The sequence below is a fragment of the Gekko japonicus genome, unplaced genomic scaffold, assembly GCF_001447785.1.
Source record: "Gekko japonicus isolate JY-2015 unplaced genomic scaffold, Gekko_japonicus_V1.1 scaffold410, whole genome shotgun sequence".
NCBI lineage: Eukaryota > Metazoa > Chordata > Lepidosauria > Squamata > Gekkonidae > Gekko > Gekko japonicus.
Window position 1 is genome coordinate 295,553 of NW_015167067.1, and position 20,204 is coordinate 315,756.

General features: G+C 42.4%; 1 protein-coding gene across 1 annotated transcript in view; it reads right to left on the reverse strand.

The window, feature by feature from the left end:
* Window positions 1-20,204, reverse strand: part of LAMA4 (laminin subunit alpha 4) — a 155,022-nt gene that overhangs the window by 23,533 nt on the left and 111,285 nt on the right. Inside the window, exons 23-29 of the mRNA XM_015412680.1 lie at window positions 19,195-19,366; window positions 17,268-17,399; window positions 16,490-16,632; window positions 13,267-13,405; window positions 4,781-4,918; window positions 2,301-2,434; window positions 371-535 (exon numbers count right to left, since the gene is read on the reverse strand). Coding sequence (XP_015268166.1) covers window positions 371-535; window positions 2,301-2,434; window positions 4,781-4,918; window positions 13,267-13,405; window positions 16,490-16,632; window positions 17,268-17,399; window positions 19,195-19,366 — 1,023 coding nt within the window. The remainder of the gene's footprint in view (window positions 1-370; window positions 536-2,300; window positions 2,435-4,780; window positions 4,919-13,266; window positions 13,406-16,489; window positions 16,633-17,267; window positions 17,400-19,194; window positions 19,367-20,204) is intronic.

A 20,204-nucleotide genomic window follows, 5' to 3' on the forward strand; every position in this document is an offset into this window, starting at 1 on the left:
TGAGCAAATCTGTTTGTTAAAGTTACAGGTGCTCCTTTTATCATTTTAGGTTTTTTAAAAACCCCAAATGCATTTTGTAAAGACTTCACATTTTTCTGCAAACCTGGAGCCCTTTTCAGGTTTGTAGATAGATTTGTCTTGCCTGTTCACAGCTCCACTAACCAGTTTTAAGTATCCAAAGATTTGGCTTTGCTATTAGAATATAAGATACTTCTTTTCAGGATGGTGTTGAAACCTACTCCCAGTGAGGAACTAAAACAGCACTGCAACCCAGAAAGGTTAGCCTTTATGGGGAAAAAAATTGGGGAAGGGGGACCCTGCTACACCTTGGCTAATGAAAAATGACACATACAAGTTGAAATGCACATACCTTGTTAAATAGGCGTCGCTTATACAGCCAGTAAAGTTGGCAAATTCGGTACTGATGGGAGAGCCACCAAAGTAGAACTTCTTGGGGCTCACAGGCTTTTCCTCTGTTTTGTCTGTTGCTGAATTCTGTGTGCTCTGTTTTTTTCCATCAACCAAAAGCTCAAGCCTGCAGGGAAAAAACTATGGTTTTTACAAACAGCCTGTTTCTGCAATGCTGAAGTTTGATGAACAAGTCACTAGGTGGCACCATTAACAAAGAGTGTGTTCTGAAAGAAATAGTGCTGTAAGCATATCTACAAGTCACAATATGCATCAGCCACATCTTAGACAAGGTACATGCAGCGGGAGAAATTTTATTGAGTTACTATCATATTTCAGGGAGAACGTAAGAACACAGGAAGAGCCCTGCTGGATCAGACCACTGGTCCATCTAGTCCAGCATGCTGTCCACATAGTGGCCAACCAGCAGCTTCCAGGAAGCCCATAAGCAGGATGACTGCAATAGCATCCTCCTGCCCATGCTCCCCTGCCACTGATACAAAGAGGCATACAGCTTCTGGTACTGGAGGGAGTAGATATCCATCATGACCAGTAGCCATTGACAGCCCCATACTCCATAAATTTGTTCGCTTTCCTTTTAAAGCCTTCCAACTTGGCGGCCAGCACCACCTCTTGCAGCAGCAAATACCACTGTGTGAAGAAGTAGTACCTTTTTTCTGTCCTGACTCTCCCCCTCTTCAACTTCAGTGAATGACCACAGGTCCGAATATTATTAGGAGAAAATCTCCTTGTCCACTCTCTTCACACCATGCACAGATTTATAGACCTTTATTATGTCTCCCGCTACTCACCTTTTTTCTCAGTCCTAAGCATTTTAACCAGTCCTTATAGGGCAGTTGCTACAGCTTCTGATCATTTTGGTTGCTCTTTTCTGCACCTTTTAAAACTCTACAATATATGTTTCCAGGTATGGTGTCCAGAACTGTACACAGTTTTCCAAGTGTGGTTTCACCATAGATTTATATAAGGCAGTACAATGGTGCCAGTGTTATTCTCTGTTCCTTTTCTAGTTATGGCCAGCATAGAATTTGCCTTTTTTCACAGCAGCTGTACACTGGGTTGATATTTTCACTGAGCTATCCACTACCACCTCAAGATTCCTTTCTTGGTCTGTTGCTGCCAGCTCAGATCTCATCAGTGTATATGTTGAGGTGGGATTTTTTGTCCCAAGAGGCATAACTTTATAGTTGCTCACACTGAATCTCATTTGCCATTTTAATGTCTCCCCCCCCACCCCAGTTTGGAGACATCTTTTTAGAGCTCTTTGCAATCTGTTTTTGTTTTCACCACCCGATACAATTAGGTGTTATCCACAAACTTGGCCACCTCACTACTCTCCCTTAACTCCGGGTAATTTAGGAACAAGATGAAAAAGCACTGATCCCAATACAAATCCCTAAGGAGTCATGGCTTGTGTTAATATACCTGGCTGAAAGGCATGAAGCTTCTGTGTGGCATGTCATCCCACCACCATATTATATTTCAAAACATTAAGGCCTTTATCTACAGCCACTGAGCTGCACCTCTTTTTGGGGGTGGGGGTGGAGGTAGTTTTACCTAACAAATCAGGACTGTCAGATAGTATTTTGACAGTTGTGATGGTATGCCAGTTGTCTGAGTCTTTACATTGATGCTATAATGAAAGGATGGGATTGTTATTGTGCGAAGGAAAAGGTTAATATTAACCTTATACTGGTGGTCAAGTGTCCTAGTAGTTTTTATCTCTTTAAAAAATCTGATGTGCTGACTTCCTTGAAGTGGAGCTTACTCTGGAAAAAGGAGTATGGCTTTTTGGTTTCCCAGCAACAACTAGAATAATGAACTACAAATGTAATAAGATGCTGAACATAAAAAGAAACACTCTGTATTACCTTTCCGTTAAGACAGATGTAATGACAAAATGGGATTTCCCATCGTTATAAGCTCTGTCTGCTGCCTGAACTTTGACTCCCTTTGCATTTAAAACAACAGCTCCTTTATCCATGGAAATGGAGAACACATCTGACTGAAAAACACAGAAAACAGCATTGGGCAGCGAAAAAAAATGCTGTGAAGACTCTTGTAATACTGTTGTTTACTTTAATTAATCAGTGAGCAACACAAATTTTTACACTGGTTCTGTTGTGTAGTGAGAGCTTCAAATGAACTGTTAAGAGAGGCTCCTGGCAGCTACATTTAGATTGGCCGCCCTTGCAGAGCAGGCCGATCAGGTAACAGAAGTGTAAAGTGATGCCATGCAAATGAAGACTCCTAGCTACTGTGTTCTTATTGGTTAATTTGTATCTTGTGGGTGAGTTTTGGGACTGGGGGTTTTGTATATAGTTGCGGCTCACCCACTGCGTGTGTGTTGCTCTTAATGTTCCAATAAAGAGCTTTGCTGAAACCACAATAGTCCTTAACAGGTTTGGCTTTTTTTTTTTTAAGGTAAAGGTAAAGGTTCTCTTGCTCGAAAGCCAGTCGAGTCCGACTCTAGGGTTGCGGTGCTCATCTCCGTTTCAAAGCCGAAGAGCCAGCGTTGTCCAAAGATGTTTCCGTGGTCATGTGGCCGGCATGACTAAACACCAAGGTGCATGGAACGCTGTTACCTTCCCACCGAAGTGGTACTTATTTATCTACTTGCAGTTTCTTGCTTTCGAACTGCTAGGTTGGCAGGAGCTGGAACTAGAGATGGGAGCTCACTCCATCATGCGGCAACCCGGGTCTCGAACTGCTGAACTACTGACCTTCCACAGCCTGCAGTTCAGCGTCTTAACCACTTAAGCCACCGCAGCTCCTTTTTTTACTTACTGTAAAAAGCAGATGATGCTCTGTTCTTGGGGAACATGTCAGTTGGGATGCAATGCAATCTCCTCATATATACCTATGTTTTTCTCTTGATAGTTATTCAGAAAGTGCCCTTCAAGTCACCATTGCATTTTAAAAAAACAGTAAGGAGGCCCCAAAGGACCCACCCAACAGCACACAAGATGGCAGCAGGTGTAGCAGCATCGCTTCAACAGGAGAAGCAGGCAGGAAGGTGGGAGAAGTACTAGCATGGGTAATCACTGGGAATGGGCGGGCCTGCAGGAGGCTGGCTTGGGCCAGTTGGTGGAAATTTCCACTCTGATACGCCTCCTGGGTCAGCCAATCAGCAGCCGGCACAGGCATACTGCAGCAAGGAAGGACCCGTCTCAACCCTGCTCTGACAGGCTAAGCCATCCAGAGGGCAAGGAATTGGGGGGAGGCTGAGAAGAGGTGGGGCCAAATCCAAGCCATATAAAGCAGATCCCACAACAGTCCAGAGAAGGGGCAATGGGTCTTGCTCCAGGATTGTGATAGGAGGGATCCACGTGGGAGATAGGAACCAGGTGCTATAATCCCCTCCTCATTCTGAGGCCTGGGGAAGCTGGGGTGTGTGTGATGCCCACACAATGGTGGAAGAACAAGCTTTAGGGCCATGGGGGGAATGCCACGTTAGCTCATCTCATTTTTCTTAGGTTTGACCTGAATAGGCAACATTTCCTCTTCCTTAGCATCAAATCCCAAATTAGAACTGGATACAATGCAGCTTGTTTTTTTAGACTGTATGCAAGACATTCATATTTAAGTACATAGTATTTTCACTGTGTCTTCTTTAGTCAGTACGAGTTAAATATTGTAGCTGTAGTACATAGAAAGCGAGCTATGCTTAAGTCCCACAAATCCATCACACAAGGTAATTGTGACCAAGCCACTTTTGAAGGTCAAAGTGTTGAAAATATTGGCAAAAAATACTTAGATATTCAGAGATTGCAATGGATCTTTGCTTCACTGGAGAGGAGGCATTTTTTTCTGTGTAAATTTTTTTATTTCTATGGGAAGGGTACACAGGAAAAGCTACAAAATAAAAGACCTAAGGCTACATCTCTACAGCTACAGAACAGAGCGATCACATGGTCTCACAACAACTGTAATGGAGATTCATCTTCTTGACCCCTAGAAGGAAATCACATGAATACATTAACCAATGATTGTGAGTAAACAGACTTAGATTTCCTGGGCTTTGTTTTCATTGGCTCTGAGTCAGGTTTCCTTCCAGGTCAGTCTAAACAACAGCACACAAGGTAAACAGATTAACCCTATAATGACTGAATTAGATCTTGCAACACACACATATTTCCAACACAAAGGACTCTTAGGAATGACTTGGGTGTGGTGTGAGAAGTTATAATGGAAGGGGGTGGGGAGAAATCAGCAGAAATTGTAGGTTGTCTTTGTGCAAATGGAAATTCATTCCGATCATGGAAACAGCCTCTTGCATCGCAACCATTAAAACTTATTCAAGTTATTTTACAATAAATAATTTTTGTCAAAAGTAGAAAACTATACTTACTCCTTCAGCACAATAGAATAACAATCCATTGGGCTGTAATGTTCGGAAATTAAATCCTCCTTCAAATGCATGAAAGGGAGAAATTTTCTGACTAGATGCAATATAGCTCTGTCCATTGAAATATGCTTTGCGGGACATCTATACACAAAGTAAACAAAGAAGAGTTACAGGGGTAACAGAAAATTTTGAATATAATAACCAAATATTTATTTTTATCATTCAGGCTGGATTAGTTTTCATGTTCCAAAAGGTCCACCAGTTCATCCTATAGAACAAAGTTTGAGTCCAGTGGCACCTTTAAGACTAACAAAGTTTTATTTATTTACTTTCTTGTGCACACATACTTCTTCAGATACAATGAAATGAAAGTGACCTGTTCAAACATATAGGTAGAGGGTGGACAGCAAATTAGCATACAGGATAATGAAGATATTTAACAGATGCAAATGTCAGGTTCCACAGCCAACAACTGAGTACACGCTTATCAGAAAGGTTATACTTTATTGAAGAGCTATAGATGCATTAACAAAGGCACTGTTAAGAATGGTGTTGCCCCTACAAGCATAATGGGATATAGGGTATTCGTATGCACCCCCCCTTCCTTAGGCCAATTAGCCACATTCTCCCGCGCGGGAGAATGAGCCCCAGGCCATTAGAGCCGAAGTTGAGAACTGAAAGCGCTCCCACGGTTCCCTGGAATCCCAGACACTACACAGCACCTGCAAGGCCATAGATAAGCAAGCGTCACAGAAGCCAAGAAGGAATGCAGCGGACTTGGCAAGCAAGCACCCCACCCCCAACCCATATGGCAGCATAGCTTATGTTATCATTTGTTTCGGTTTAATTTGGGGGGGGGGAATAGTGAAGGAAATAAATATGTCAAAATTGGAGATTGATGAGCAGATGTATCCTTTACTGTGGAATGCTGAGAGTAATTCACTGAGACCCTGCCATTACGCTCCATCTGTCTTCCCTCAAGTATGGAGGCAACCTTATAGCATCTTCTTCTTTGAAGTGAGGCAATGGGCTGTGTAGAGTTATCTCCCCTGTCCCCAGACCAGAGAACTACATTCCAATCTGCCATTCCATGCCATTCCATTCTACTATTCATGACATTACATTAGAATCTACTATTCTAATCTATTATTTCAAATATGGCCCTTCTGGGGGATTGGTGAGAATACAGATGTAAGGACTGAATAAGGTTAGCATATGTAGTGAGATAAGAAACCAATATCCCTGTTAAGTCCCAGTTCATCCTATGTTTAGCATGTGATAGTGGTGATGTCAAACCTTACCTCGTGGTAAGAGTTATACTTCTTGAGGACCTGAGATTCTAGTCCATCAAACACTGGTGCTGAGCAATAATTATTCTTTTAACTGTAAAGAAATACAATATACTAGCTGTGTTCCAGTAGATCTCAGAGTGGACCATGCTTGGACCATCTGTGCAGTCATGTTAGGAATAGGTATTGAGTTTTTAGTCTGCTTTATTTTTTCTATTAATGTACAAAGTGGCATCTCAACTAGGTGATAACATGGTCCAAACCAAAGGAACCTGGGATACTTTCCCGATGTCATCACACAGCTGAGCATTTAAGTATACAGTGAACACATCTGGACAGGGGAGTAGAGTTGCAGCAGCAGGTAGCATCCCAGCCTATGCCCATTCATCTGAAAGTGCAAAGAGCGCCTATGCATGTACATTTGGTACTGCTCCCCCACCATGGTTGTTGATCTTACACCCAAATGTCAGCTGAAGAGGAGTGTAGAAGATTACAAAGGGGAGTACTGTCTGAACAAGATCTTCCCATCCGGAAGCAGCACAATCAAGATTTTACAGCTCTTGAAGGTGCCCTTCAGTATACATGATAAAACTGGCCTATTGAGTATGTGGACTGCAATGGAGTGCTTTTGAAACATGTGACGGAGATATGTGAATTTCATGAATCTCTGCGGAGATATGTGAATTTCATGAATCTCTGCTCAACTACTTTCAGCGGCTTTGTGGCAGTGAATTGAAAGTGGTTAGAAGTTGGGAGCTGTATTAATGGTGAAACATCAACACAATCTTGAGCAAGGCTTGACTCAGATCTACTTATTCATGCCATGCAAAATGGAGGAGGTAAAGTGGCCTACAGTAGCTCATGCTAGAAGATTTTATTTTGTCACTTATAATTACATGAAATCTGAAATGTTCCTTATTTATTATAGTTTTGTACATTGGGCAAGAGGGAAGGAACATAAAATCTACCCTGTGCTATTTCCTCAAACCTAAAATGGCCCTGACAGGCTGCTTTAAGTCTTGATAGAGGAAAAAGAAGACAGTAACTCACCCCATTTCCTTTTCCCCCTATGGGGATTTAAATCAGCACAGGGGACCAATTCTGGCTGGGCAAATGCCGTGGGGGAAAAAGAGAACACTTTCTCAGCACCATGGCCCTAAAACAGATTGGGTTACCCTCATGCCCCTGCTTTTTAGTGTCAAATAGCACATTGGTCACAGATCTCTGGAGTCACATGTCTGTTGGTCCAAAATGAATCAGCTGCAGGAGTTCGTGAGGGAAGCAGCAGCTTGGAAAATGGAATGCAGCTGGGGGTCTTGCTCCAATCTATAATTATATTACATTGTATTTTTCTATTACCTTTAAATACCAGCCTCATGCTTTCTCCACTGTGGCTCCCACCTTGTGGAATGGCCTGCCAAGGAGGTCAGGAAAGCTCCCACCCTCCTGACCTTCTACAAACTATGCAAAACTGAACTATTCAAGAGTGCTTTTCTGCACTGATAATAGGGTTGGACTGCACAAAATAGCTTTAGAAACTTGCTTGGATAAATGATTAAGGACTGGTCTATACTGCTGTGTTCAATTTACTGTATGTAGGGTTGTGTTTATATAATTTCTATACCTCTTAGTGTGTCATGGAAATACTTATGCTGTGCTTCAGTTTTTTCTGGTAGTTCCAGACTTCTAAAATCCTAATGCATTGGCTATTGAATGTCCCATTTTTGTGATTGTACTGGCTCACTATGTGTAATCCACCTTGACTCCCTGTAAGAAAGGCAGATTATAAATAGCATAAATAATTAAATGAATTAATAAAATCATGGCTCCACTGCCAACAGTGGAATTTGTACCTTAGATCCTTAGAACACATTTCTACTACTGAGTCCTGTGAGATTGAAATTATACTACAGGGGGAAATTTGGTTCGCATACTTATGCTTAGTTTGTGCTTTGTGATTTATCTGTCTCTGCCTTTGAGTCATTGAGACCTTAAAATGTTTTGATGTTTGGGGCTTAGGGTTCCTAGGTTTCCACTGGGGGTGGGTAATCCCCTATCCCCATTTTCCGCTCTCTCTCTTAAACCGGTAGGAGAAAAATAACTTCAAAAGAATCCACTGGCAATAGCATGATTTCATTTCTGGGGAAAACCCAAAAGTGATGGGTGTCTGCTCTAGGAATCTCTGGAAACTTTATAGTTTTGCCATAGAGTTTCTAGTGATTCCTAGAGATGCATGACATCACTTCTGTGGGTTCCCTGGAAGTGATGTCACAATGTTGCTGATGGTGACCTCCATGTCCCCACACTCCTGGACTAATGCCAGTTACCAGGCTATGTCCACTAATCATATCAGGGCTTGTCTGATTGCTTCAAAATGCTTAAACTGAAATATCTGCTGTTTGACATCATGCATTTTGCCCTTCACTTTCCAACTGCCTTACCTGAAGAACGCAAAACTGAAAATAAAAAGAGCAGAGATCTCTTCCTTGCCTTAGCTAAAGTATGACCTATGAAGAGGGCAAGCCTAGAAATATTTACTAAGCTGTCAGTTTCAACCCTTCTGATGAATGCATACTGTAGCAGGCCTGCCACATTTCTTTTCTATTCAGACTTACTTTTTACAGTCAGTAACATACTAAGTATAATTTCCCTGTCATTTCCCATTTCTTCATCTAATGCACTGCAGTCAGACATAATGACAAAGCTTAGTCTGTCATTACAGGAATGAACCTTGGAAGCCCTCAAGATCACATGATCCCCTCCCATTCCCTCCTCCCCTCCTGGACAACTAAGAAAGTGAAGACTTCCTTATTCTCCGTAAAGCATTTCCTCTGTTGAAAACATATGCATAGTTTGTTTTCTTGTCCAATTTATGCTTTGGTAAGAGAACAAACCATAGTTGGCCATCTTGTCTGATTCTGCTCAAGTGACAAATAATGGTTTGTCACAAACCAGTAAGTTTTCAGTTACCAAGCTACATGCAAAAGGAGGAGGGAGTACATGTACCCAAGAACATGTGACGCTCATTCCCTCAGTGATGACCATGGTTTGTTGTTACGTCTGAATGCAATTTAGACAAGGAAACATTTCCTCTCAGAATCTTTTCACACTCTCTAAATATCACAAGCTGATGAAAAAACTCCATTACTTTGGACTTGGCACAAAAAACCCTCGGCTCATATAGAGAAAGATGTAGCAGCTTATGTAGCCTGAGCTTGTCAGAGCTTGGAAGCTAAGCAGAGTCAGCCATAGTCAGACCAACAACAGGGTAGCTATGCAGATGAAGGCAATGTCAAACCACCTCTGCTCATTTTTTTGGCTTGGAAGCCAAATGAGGTGACACTTCATGGAGTTGCCATCAGTCGATTGTGACTTGACAGCACCTAATTATTATTAAAGGGAAAGTTATCAAAATGTGAGCATTTTGGAATCTGGTTAATAATAGTATTTCTGTCATGCCTACTATGCCATCATTTATTTATTTTGTTAGATTTGTATCATGTATTGTACATCATTTATATCATTTATTGCTACTGGGACCTGAGAAAAACACCATCTATATACCAATAGCAAAGTTGGCCAAATCTGAGGATACTTAAATCTGATGATTAGAGCTATGAATGGGCAAGACAGATTTTTCTACAAATCTGAAATGGCCCCAGGTTTGCAGAAAAATTTGAAATGTGAAAAAAATTCACTGCGTTTCTTTAAAAAATCCCAAAAGATAAAAGGAGTGTCTGTAGCTTTAAGAAACAAATTCCATCAGTGGCTGTTACTATGCAACCACAGCTTTGTGGGCTGAGTTTCTGTGAGTAAAAAGGCAGGGGGAGAGGGCAGGGTCCTTTCCAGGGCCATTTTGGCTGCCAGCTCCAGGTTGGGAAATTCCTGAGGATTTTGGGGTGGAGTCTGGGGAGGGCAGGGCTTGGGGAGGGCAGGGCTTGGGGAGGGTCCTCTGCGGGATATAATACTATCCCTCCAAAGCAGTCTTCCCCCCCCCCGAGGAGAACAGATCTATATCATCTGGAGGACAGTTGTAATTCTGGGAGATTTCCAGGCTCCAGCTGGGGCTGGGCATTGTAGGCCTGGCAGCAACCACTGGGTGACTTGATACCACCTCATTTGCATGACTCAACTAGGCCTGGCTGCTTGCTACTGTTCAACAGCAACCACCGTATGAAAGCCAGTGTGGTATAGCAGTTAGAGCTTCAAAGGTCCCGTTCACACGAGGGGATTTGGGCCGGGAGCGGGACGGTTCGGGGGCGGAGCAAACGGGCGCGATCACACCACAACATCTGGGAAGTGTAGTGCTTCTGTCCCTGAACCGGCCCTTCCGCGCGAAACCCCGCATCAAGTTGGAACCACCTACCGAGGTGGTTCATCGCAAAGGTGCGCCGCAAGCCGGGCGTCAGATTGCCGGCGCGTCCTTGCGCCGGCGCATCCCTGGCTCCTAGCCGAACTGTGCATGCTCCGACATGCGCAGTTCGGCTGGCTCCCCGTCAGGACTGTGTTTTCTCCCCGGCGTCTGATCGTGCCGGGGAGAAAAGGCGCCGCGGCCAGGAGATCTGTGGGATCCCGCCGCGGCGTCTCAACTTTGGCGCGGCTTTTAAAAGCCACGCTTTTAGCGGCTTTTCCCCTGCCGTGTGGAAGGGGCCAAAGTAGGCTCTGTGAGACCCAGGTTCAAATTCCCATCTTGCTGTGGAAACACACTGGGTGATTTTGGGCCGGTCACATACTTTCAGCCTAAACTACCTCACAGACTTGTTGTGAAGACAGAATGGAGGAGAGGAGAATAATATAAGATACTTTGGTTCCCCACTGTGGGTAAAGGTGCAGTATAAATGAAGTATAATAATAAATATAGCTGAAGATCGGAGGCAGATAAAAGGCAGGTTAGTAAATGGCTGAGGAGAGAATGAGGCAGAGAAAGAAGAGAGAATATAAGGGTTGCCAGGAGGAGGGAAAGGGGAAGGGGAGGGGGGATAAGAGGAAAGTGAGGGCTCCCTACCATACAAGTGGGCCTGGCCCAGCTGCTGGTACCACACAACTGGGCCACAGTTTTCCTAGATAGAGGCTGCCTAGGAAAGCTGAAGATGGGGGGCAGATAAAGATAGGCTGGCTGCTGAGTCGGAAGGAGAGAAGGAAGCAGGAAAAGGGGAGAGACTATGGGGGCTTCCAGGGATGGGAAAGAGGAAATAGTGGGGGAGGGGGAAATGATATCCCTCCTGCAAGTCCTTGCAGGTTCCTGCTTGTCAGCCTATCTAATTCTCAACATGGCCAAATTTGTGAATACTTGTATCAGGAGACAGGAGCCATGGACAGACAAGACATAACTTTCTACAAACTTAAGAAAAGCCCTGGGTCTGCAGAAAAATCTGAAATCTAAAAAAAATACATTGGGGAAGAGTTAACCCCCCCCCACCAAATAATAGAAGTAGCACCTGTAGCTTTAACACAGAAATGTCCTCTGTGGCCATTGCTAGGCAACCACAACATTATTGTCCGATTAAGCCTCAGTGTCTGTCAATAAAAGACTGGGGGAGGGCCCTTTCCAGGGATGTTTTGGCCTTTGAGGAAGAACTCATCAGAGCAATCACTGGGTAGCTTGGTACCATGTAATTTCAGTGTCTTACCTAGGGTTGCCAGTTGCCTCTTGGCAACCAGCGGGGGATGGGGGGAGATTTACTGGGAGCAGGAGGGCAGCCCAGCTGATGTTGCAGTGACATGTCTATGTCACTTCAGATGTGACCCGAAAGTGATGCCATCACACAATGGTGGTGGGGTGACACTTTGGTATTTGGACAAAAACTCTATGGTAAATTTGGCTTCTATCATAGGGTTTTTGCCTAAATACCAGAGTGTTGCCCCAATGTTGTCAACTTGATGATGTCACTTCTGTGTCATGTTGGAAGTAATGTAGACACATCACTGCAATGTCAGCTGGGCCTCCTCTTTTTCTGGGTAAGTCCACCCCTGTTGGCCAGCTGATCAGTGGTGGGGTGGTGGGGCCTTGTGGTGGGGGACCCCTGTCTCCACTGGGGGATCTGGCAACCCTAGTCTTACCCAGGCCCAGCAACTTGCTAATGTCCAACAGCAGCCACTCCATGAAAGCTACTGTGGTGTTTTGGATTAGGATCTGGAAGAGCTCCCCACTCTGCCGTGGAATTTTGCTGGGTAATCTTGGGCCAGATAAAAGGTAAGAAGGTTGGTAGGTGGGAAGGAGAGAAGGAAGCAGGGAAAGATGAGGATACGGGGGGGTTGCCAGGAGGTGTGAAAGAGGAAATAGGGCAGGGAGGGGGAGACAGGGGAAAGAAGGTGCCCCTTGCAAGTCCTTGTGGTTTCTCCACCATGCAACTGGGCCTGGATCAATTGGCACCTTGCAACATGGCCAGAGGGAAAGGAAGGAAATCTGAAGATGGGGGGGGGGGGAGATAAAGTTGTTAGGCTGAGAGGTGGGAAGGAAAAAAGCAGGAAAAGAGGATGGGAAGGGGAAGAAGACGTCTTTGCAGGTCATCAATTTATCTAATATTCAACATAGCCAAATCTTTATTCAAGGATAAAATGGATGCAAGGAGAATGATGTAAGCTGCTTTTAGTCCTCATTATGGAGAAAGGTGGGGTATACATGAAATAATAGATAGATCTCAAGATGGGAGAGCAGCTAAAAGGTACGTTGTTTGGTGGGTGGTAAGGAGAGAAGGAAGCAGGGAAAAATGGAGGTTGAACAAAGGACGTGTCCAGAATGGTATCTATCAACGATCTCAATAAAGAAGTGAGGTGCCCCTTGCAAATCCTTGAGTGTTCCCTAACGTGCAACTGACCCTGGCTCAGCAGGCACCTTGGAACTTTGGCATAATCTCCGCAGGTAGTGTTTACCGGGGGAAGGTATATTTGAAGACAGAGGCAGATAAAAGAAGGCTGGGTGATTGGTGGAAATGAGAGAAGGTATCAGGAAAAGGGGAGAGGCTACAGGGAAGGGAAAAAGGAAATAATGGAAGAGGGGAAAATGAGATGTTCCCCGCAAGTCCTTGTGGGTCTCCCACTTGTTTCTCTACTATTTTTGAAGGTTCTAGACATTTTATTAGAATCCTCTGAAATTGACCCCTAGCTCACAGTTTTACGGGAGGCAGTATGATATGATAACAACAGAAAAATATTAAAAGAGAAGATTTTTATGTGGGTTAAGTAGGATACTATACTTACAAGTGACTCCTCTGGACAGCCATAGCCAATTCCTAGAGTTCCTTGCTCTTCCAACAAGTTGAAGTCTTTCTTTTGAAACTGGAACCCTTTCATACAGCCTCTAAAGCTTGTACTGACAGCCAGGTGTGAACTGACACCACTGCAAATACATGACATTTGTTCAGAGGCCAAAATTAGCACTCTTGTAATAAATACATTCATAGTTGTAACACTGCATACCTTCATTAATCCCCTTTAAGATAACAGAGTAGTAATCACCCTTAACATATTTGGCTAGATGCTAAAAAAGGACAGGAATAAGAGAAAGAAGGATGGAGAGAAGCACACAGCGCTTTCCAAGATGATACTGTTAACATTTAAATCCTAACATTCTTTATTCAGGTTCCACTGAGATCAGTGGGACTCAGGTGTTTTCCACAGAAGGATGAGCTTGTATGGTTTCTCTGTTGCTGCTGTAGCTGTTGATATAGCGCAGCAGCAGCAGCAGCAGCAGCTGGGCTCCCACATGACAGGTTTCCCTGTAGTTTCTCTGCCCCAGTCCCTCTGTAGTGGCACCAGAGTTTTGTCAGTTTCCCCCCTGCTCTGAGCTACCAGAGTTTTGTCAGTTTTTTCCTTTAAATTGGCAAATGAATATCCTTATATCAGTATGATGTTATAGAAATGTTTTTACCAGGTTCTGTGAATTCCCAGCTTTCATGAAAAATAATAATTCTCTAGCCTCTTTTGTTGTGGAAATACGCCTTTCCCTCTGTATCTCCACAGTGAAAGGAGATGGAGACTTACTTTTTAAAAAAGTGAAGGCTTGGAATTCAGGCGACAATATTTAATTACCAATTAAAAAAACAAATTAAAAAGCCTCCCAGTGCAGGGGGGAGAAATGGCTACTGCAGGACAGGTATAGCGAAAATGGCTGCCATAAAAATCTGAACATTTCCAGCCACATGGCAGCCATCCAAATTTCACTGCAATCTTTCCCAAAACTTTGCAATAAAGCAGGTTTGGGAAAGATCTGAGAAAAGCCAGGGAAACACAGGGACATGCACAAATGCACCACAATGCTGTGGGGAGCACAGAAAAACCTGCTTCCCAACACTACTGAGTCCAGTTTCAAGTATGGTTGCAAACTCTGAGTAGGCGAATTCCTGGAGATTTGGGGTGAAGCCTGAGGAGGGCAGAGTTTGAGAAAGAGAGGCAGCTCAGCAAGGATGCGATGCCATAAAATCCAACCTCTGATAGCTGCCATTTTCTCTAAGGGAATTGATTGGTGTGATCTGGAGATTAATCACAATTCAGGGAGAGCTCCAGGCACCACCTGGAGGTTGGCAGCCCTAAGTTCAAGGATGACAGATAGTTGTTCACAATAGTTTTCCAATAAAGGCTTTAACCAGTCAAGGTGCTTGGGAGGCATCCTGATTGTTAGTTCTTGAACCTTCTTGCTGTTTAGTGTATTGTAATGGCCAAATTGGGCAGCATCTCTCAGCTCAGCTTTGGTGCATAGACACGGATGAGTGAGGAACAGCTTGGTTATTGCTCTGTGCTTGAACAAGAGTAGAACTATCCATATGCTGGCAAACCCAATGGATATAAAAATCCAAAAACAGTCTTTTTGGGTGCCTGCATTAAGTGGGGTGTTGAAGATATTATCCTTTAAACTTCAGTTATTAAAATTAAATAAAGAAATCTACTTAATATGTGTATATACACTATTTGAGACCATTTTGAGATCTAGAATCTCTATTGTTGAATAAAACATTTTAAAATGTTTCTTTTTAATTTTTAATTTTTTAAAAAAAATAAGTACCATCTGTACCATCTCTGCCTCGCTTTCTAGTAACACTCTAACAGGTATTTGACCTCATTTACCTTTACATATATTATTATGGGTTAATTTAGATGTGACATAAAACTATTGTTTAATGCATAAGAAGTGTTCCAGGGTAACGTAGGGAGGGGATTATTACAGGTCCACAAAAATCTTAGTGGATTCATCAGTTTGAAAAGTCTTATTGCTAAGAAAATATTACTGCTATAACTCACAAGATTGAGTAGCTCACTGTTCTTTCTACTAGGATGTTTGAATAGATGATAGGGGATATCTATTTCAGTCCTGAGCAGAAGATGGATAATGGAAGAGCCACTACTTTTGCTCTAAGTGTGTGAACAATGCTTAGAGAAAAATAATAAAGGCTTTAAGGCTGCAATTCTAAAAAGACTTTCCCGGAAATAAGCCCACCTGAAAAAATGGGACTAAGTTCTAAATAGACCTTTTTAGGATTGCTCCCAGGATTACAGATTTGTTCAAGTTACTGTACTTATCATTCTGGTTCCTCAGTCATAATTGGCTATGTTTAAAGGGCAAACTGTGCCAAAAGAAACAAGAATAAAAAACCCCAGGATTTATATTTTTTTTTGCATTTTTGCATTCCTTCACTGCATATGGAATGGGACCCAACAAATTTAGTTCCCTAACAACTGTTTGTGTGTCCTTGTAGACCTATAGTAATGATACTACATCTTGTTCAATACCAAAATACTACATTTCAAGCAAAGATAACAGAATCAGGAATTTCCTTTCAGTAGCACAACAGTGGTGAATATGTATCTTTTACAGGTACAGATACAACAAATGAAACAGGCTGTTGAAGTGTGTGGCACATCTTAAGCAGGAGCAAGATGATCTAGTCAGGTTGTGTTGTGTTACATTGTGCTGTAATGTATTGTATTGTACTGCTGTGTGCTCCCTGGATCAGTAGACTAGAATAAAAAACGCCTCAAGGTACTGGATGCTATGCATATACTGTGAGGCTCATTCTCATATTTTGGGTTTGTCTTGTGGTACACAGACCACAGAGGTTGGTCTCTATCACTGTAAGGGTCTGGATGCTCTGGGAGCTGCCACACCCTTGACTGGTAGCTGCTGCAGGGGGAAGGATGTTGGTGGGGAGGTTGTTGCTTGGCTGGACAGTAGATGGGGAAAGGCTGGTGCTGACTGGTGCCACAGCCATGCCCCCTTTAAGCTATCAACCGTGATGCCATGCACCCACCCTTTCAGCATCACTTCATGCAAACCAGCCAGTGTTGGAATACATTATTCCCTTGGTATTTTTTTTTAAAAAAACATAAGATTACATGGTTTATTTAACTTAGCAACGTGGGTGCAGCTTGTGTCAATGTAAAACTGCAAAATTTAACTTGGTTAATTAAATCAGGATTACAAACCAACCTAGATTTCAAAATCTCTGTAGGAGCTCCTCCAATGTAGACATCAGTAAATGGCATGTTTTTCTTCTCATTTTCCATGCTTTTTACATGTCTCCTGTCCACTACCAAGATCATTTTTTTGGAATTATGGTATATAACAGATATCTGAAATGAAAATTTTAATGTAAGAACCATGGTACTAAGCTAAATATAACTGTATTTCAGAAATTTTCTTGAAGAGTTTGTAAAACTTGAGAAAGAGAGCCTTTATTTATTGTCCACTGTTTATTTGCATTTGTTTTCAGGAATATCTGGATCAAAAGGCAGAAATCATAAAGGGTGCAGAAATAACAAAGATCAGTGGCAGAGCACATATTTTTCAGAGTCCCATGTTCAACACCTTCATAAAGAATCTCTACTTAAAAGAACCTCAGTTTGCAGGGCTCCTATTTAAGACCCTGGAAACCTGTTTCCTTACTTGATTAGTGAATCAACAGATTGACTTGGTATAAGGGAGCTTCATATATTCATTTCACCAAGGGGGTCTCTAGTGAGATGATCAAAAGTGCTAATATTTTAAAATATTTATACAATTGATGTGTGTATGTGACACAATGGACGGGCTGCCAATAATTATTGAAAATGTATTAGGTTGTAAACTTCTGTTTCTTTGTAAATCAAAGCTGAACATATTAGGAGACCTTTATAGATAAAAGGTTATAAGGATACTTGTGAAAATTTAATTAGAATGGCATTTTGTCTTATTGAATGAAATATCTTATTTCTACTTCCATTTTTACCTCATGGAATTTTGCATCATTAATTTGAGCCTTTTTCAAAGTATCTTCTAGAATCACTGGGCCACTGCTGAAGCCAAAGTCATATTGTAGATACAGGTATCCATTCTGCATTTCCAGGCTGAAGAACATACTCTGCACAAGATAATAGGAAGATTTTACAGCATGGATTTCTATTTCATATATTTTACATAAATTTTACAAAAAGAAAATGTTTGTCTGGATGAACCCATGGGTTGTTCATTTGAAATGTCTAGTAGTAACATGTCTGTTCTTTGGTATAGCTCGCAAATTTGTCTGTGGGGAAGGGAAGCATAATTTGCAGAGGAGCAGAAAACCGAGTGGTAAAGTTTTTCTGAATCCTATGTTGTGTTGTAGACTCTTTTACATGTACTAGTTGTCATGGGTTGAGAGTGCAGGGAGATCTTGTCCATTTCAAGAAGAGCAGCTGGTGACATTTTTCCTTCCACATAATAAAACATCCTACATGTAAATGCAGGAAGGAAACATAACTGCTGAGGACAGCCTGGCAGTATGAAGCATGAGGGAGGCAGGGCAAAAAGACCCGGACCAAGTTGTACCGGGGATTCCTGGTTGCACTGCACCTACTGGTGCGGGAGCATACCGGGGAGGAGCGCAAGGGAGCGTTCGCACTGTTGGCCTGCCCCTGGCGGAGGCGCAGCTGTAAGTGGCTTTTTTTTCATTCTGGCGACATGTGCATAGGCGCAGCACCTCAGCAATGCGGCTTGTTTGTGGCTTTTAGCGTGCACACTTCTGGGAAGTGGGATCAACACGCTCTCCAGGGTTTGCTACAGCTTTCACCTGGTACTTTTTAAACTCGGTAGGGAATCATCATAGGACGGGTTGAGTACGGCTGGGGAACACATGACAGCTGTGGCTGTGTGAACCGGCCCCTTTAATCAGTTTGTGAAACGTGCCTATATCGGGCCAAACTGCCAGTCTGAACTCAGCTAACATCTAGGAAATGTGGTCTAAAAACTTTGTGACCTCAGTGCGGAACTACAAAACAGATATGTCTTTCAATAAATAGCCATCAGAGTAAACTAGGGTATAGTTTGAGGACTCTGCCCTGGATAGCTCAGGCTAGACTGATTTTGTCAGATCTTGGAAACTAAGCAGGGTGGGGCCCTGGTTAGTGCTTGGATGGGAGACCACCAAGATAGGTTGCTATGCAGAGGTAGGCAATGGCAAACCACGTCTGAGCATCTCTTGCCTTGAGAACCCTATGGGATTGCCATAAGTCAGTGGTGACTTGGTCTGAGGACATGTGACACAGCAACCTGAAGCTAAGCAGGTCTGATTATTACTTGGATGGAAGCCTTCCTGGGAAGCCTGTGTCTAGTGTCTTGAATTCATGATAAAAGAAAAGTGGAATAAAAATAAATATACAAAACATTAACAATGGTGATTATTACATCCTCTCTATTTCCAAGGTGCCAGTTCATAGGATTGTTTATTCTAAGGAAGCTTTCACCCCACATTTGTGTCCTATCCGAGGAGCCCAAGACAGTGCACTGGTTATCCCATATTATACACACAAGAGTGATAGCAACTGGCCTGAGAACTCCTAGTGGACTTCATGCTAGAAGGGCATTTGAATCCAAGATACTTTGATCCAACTCCAGCACACTATTGATTATCTATTAGCTGAGATCTAAGTAAGACATCTCAGCTAATTTTTTTTATTTTTTAGTATGATTTTACATTAGAGCAAAAATTCTAATTTACACTACAGAGTCAGATCCATTCAGACATTCCACATTTCTGTATTTAATACTTCCAGCTACCTTCAACACACAGTTGTTGAATATTCTCTTCATAGGGAGTATTTAAAACTATAGAGTTATTTCAGAGCAGATATTCTGTAACTGGGAACTGAACAATGAGGTTAGGATATCTATGTACTTACTCCATTAACCATCAGGAGGAGAAGTCCATTATCTGTTGGCGTTCGAACCTCTATATCAAAACGAGTTACCAGACTGAATTTTCCTCTTTTCTCAATGTTCCTCACCAAAGCATAGCCAGAACCATCGAAGAAATAATTTATGGCTCGACTCTGAGTGAAGGCCAACTTATCCCTAGCATGATGAATAAAAGAGGCATCCAAAACTCAGATACTGAATCAGAAGGCTCATGTGCCCTGTTCTGGAGAGAGAATTTCTAGAAGCAACACTTAAAAGGAGAAATTGGAAAATTAAGAATATATTGCCAGAGAGACAGTCATGTTAGTCTATTGTAGGAAAATAAAATAGTACATTGAGCATCCATAGGGCATATAGAAATTTACTGTCCACTGACATTCACACAGCTAGTGTAATATTACATGTTTATTTTCTGAATGTTCTGTTGTACAAATTTGTAAGTGTCTGAATTTGTGGAGCTATAATACTGTGATCATTTTTATATTAAATTTTTGTGCAGGAAAATTTGGTAACTAGTGTGCGGAGTATTTTGGATGAGAGTTGTGTGTGTTATTCATACTATGGACCAGGATTTGTACAGCTTTCTAAACTCAGAGAAAGGACCAGTGGAAGGGAGAAGAAAGAATTAGGTCATTCCTATCTGTTACCTGTTGGGGAGGCTGTTCTGGCTTAGCATGCGTTAAAGATAAGACTGTCAACCAAACAGACTAATGCTATGGCCTTTGGCTTTGGGAGCACTAGATACAAACTGGATGATACTGCGTTAAATAATACTTTCTGAAAATGTTTCTAAAATAAGGTGTGTGCAATATAAGGTCCAAGGCATGCTTTATAGGAACAGGGATTTCTGAGGTAACAAAAGGAAACAATTGGTTCAGTGGTGACTTGGCCAGAGTTAATGAGGTATCACAGATCAAACACTACAGCAGACCTTTGATAAGAACAAAAGTCAGCTCAGTCTTTTATAATTGCATCCAGTGTTGAGTAATCAAGC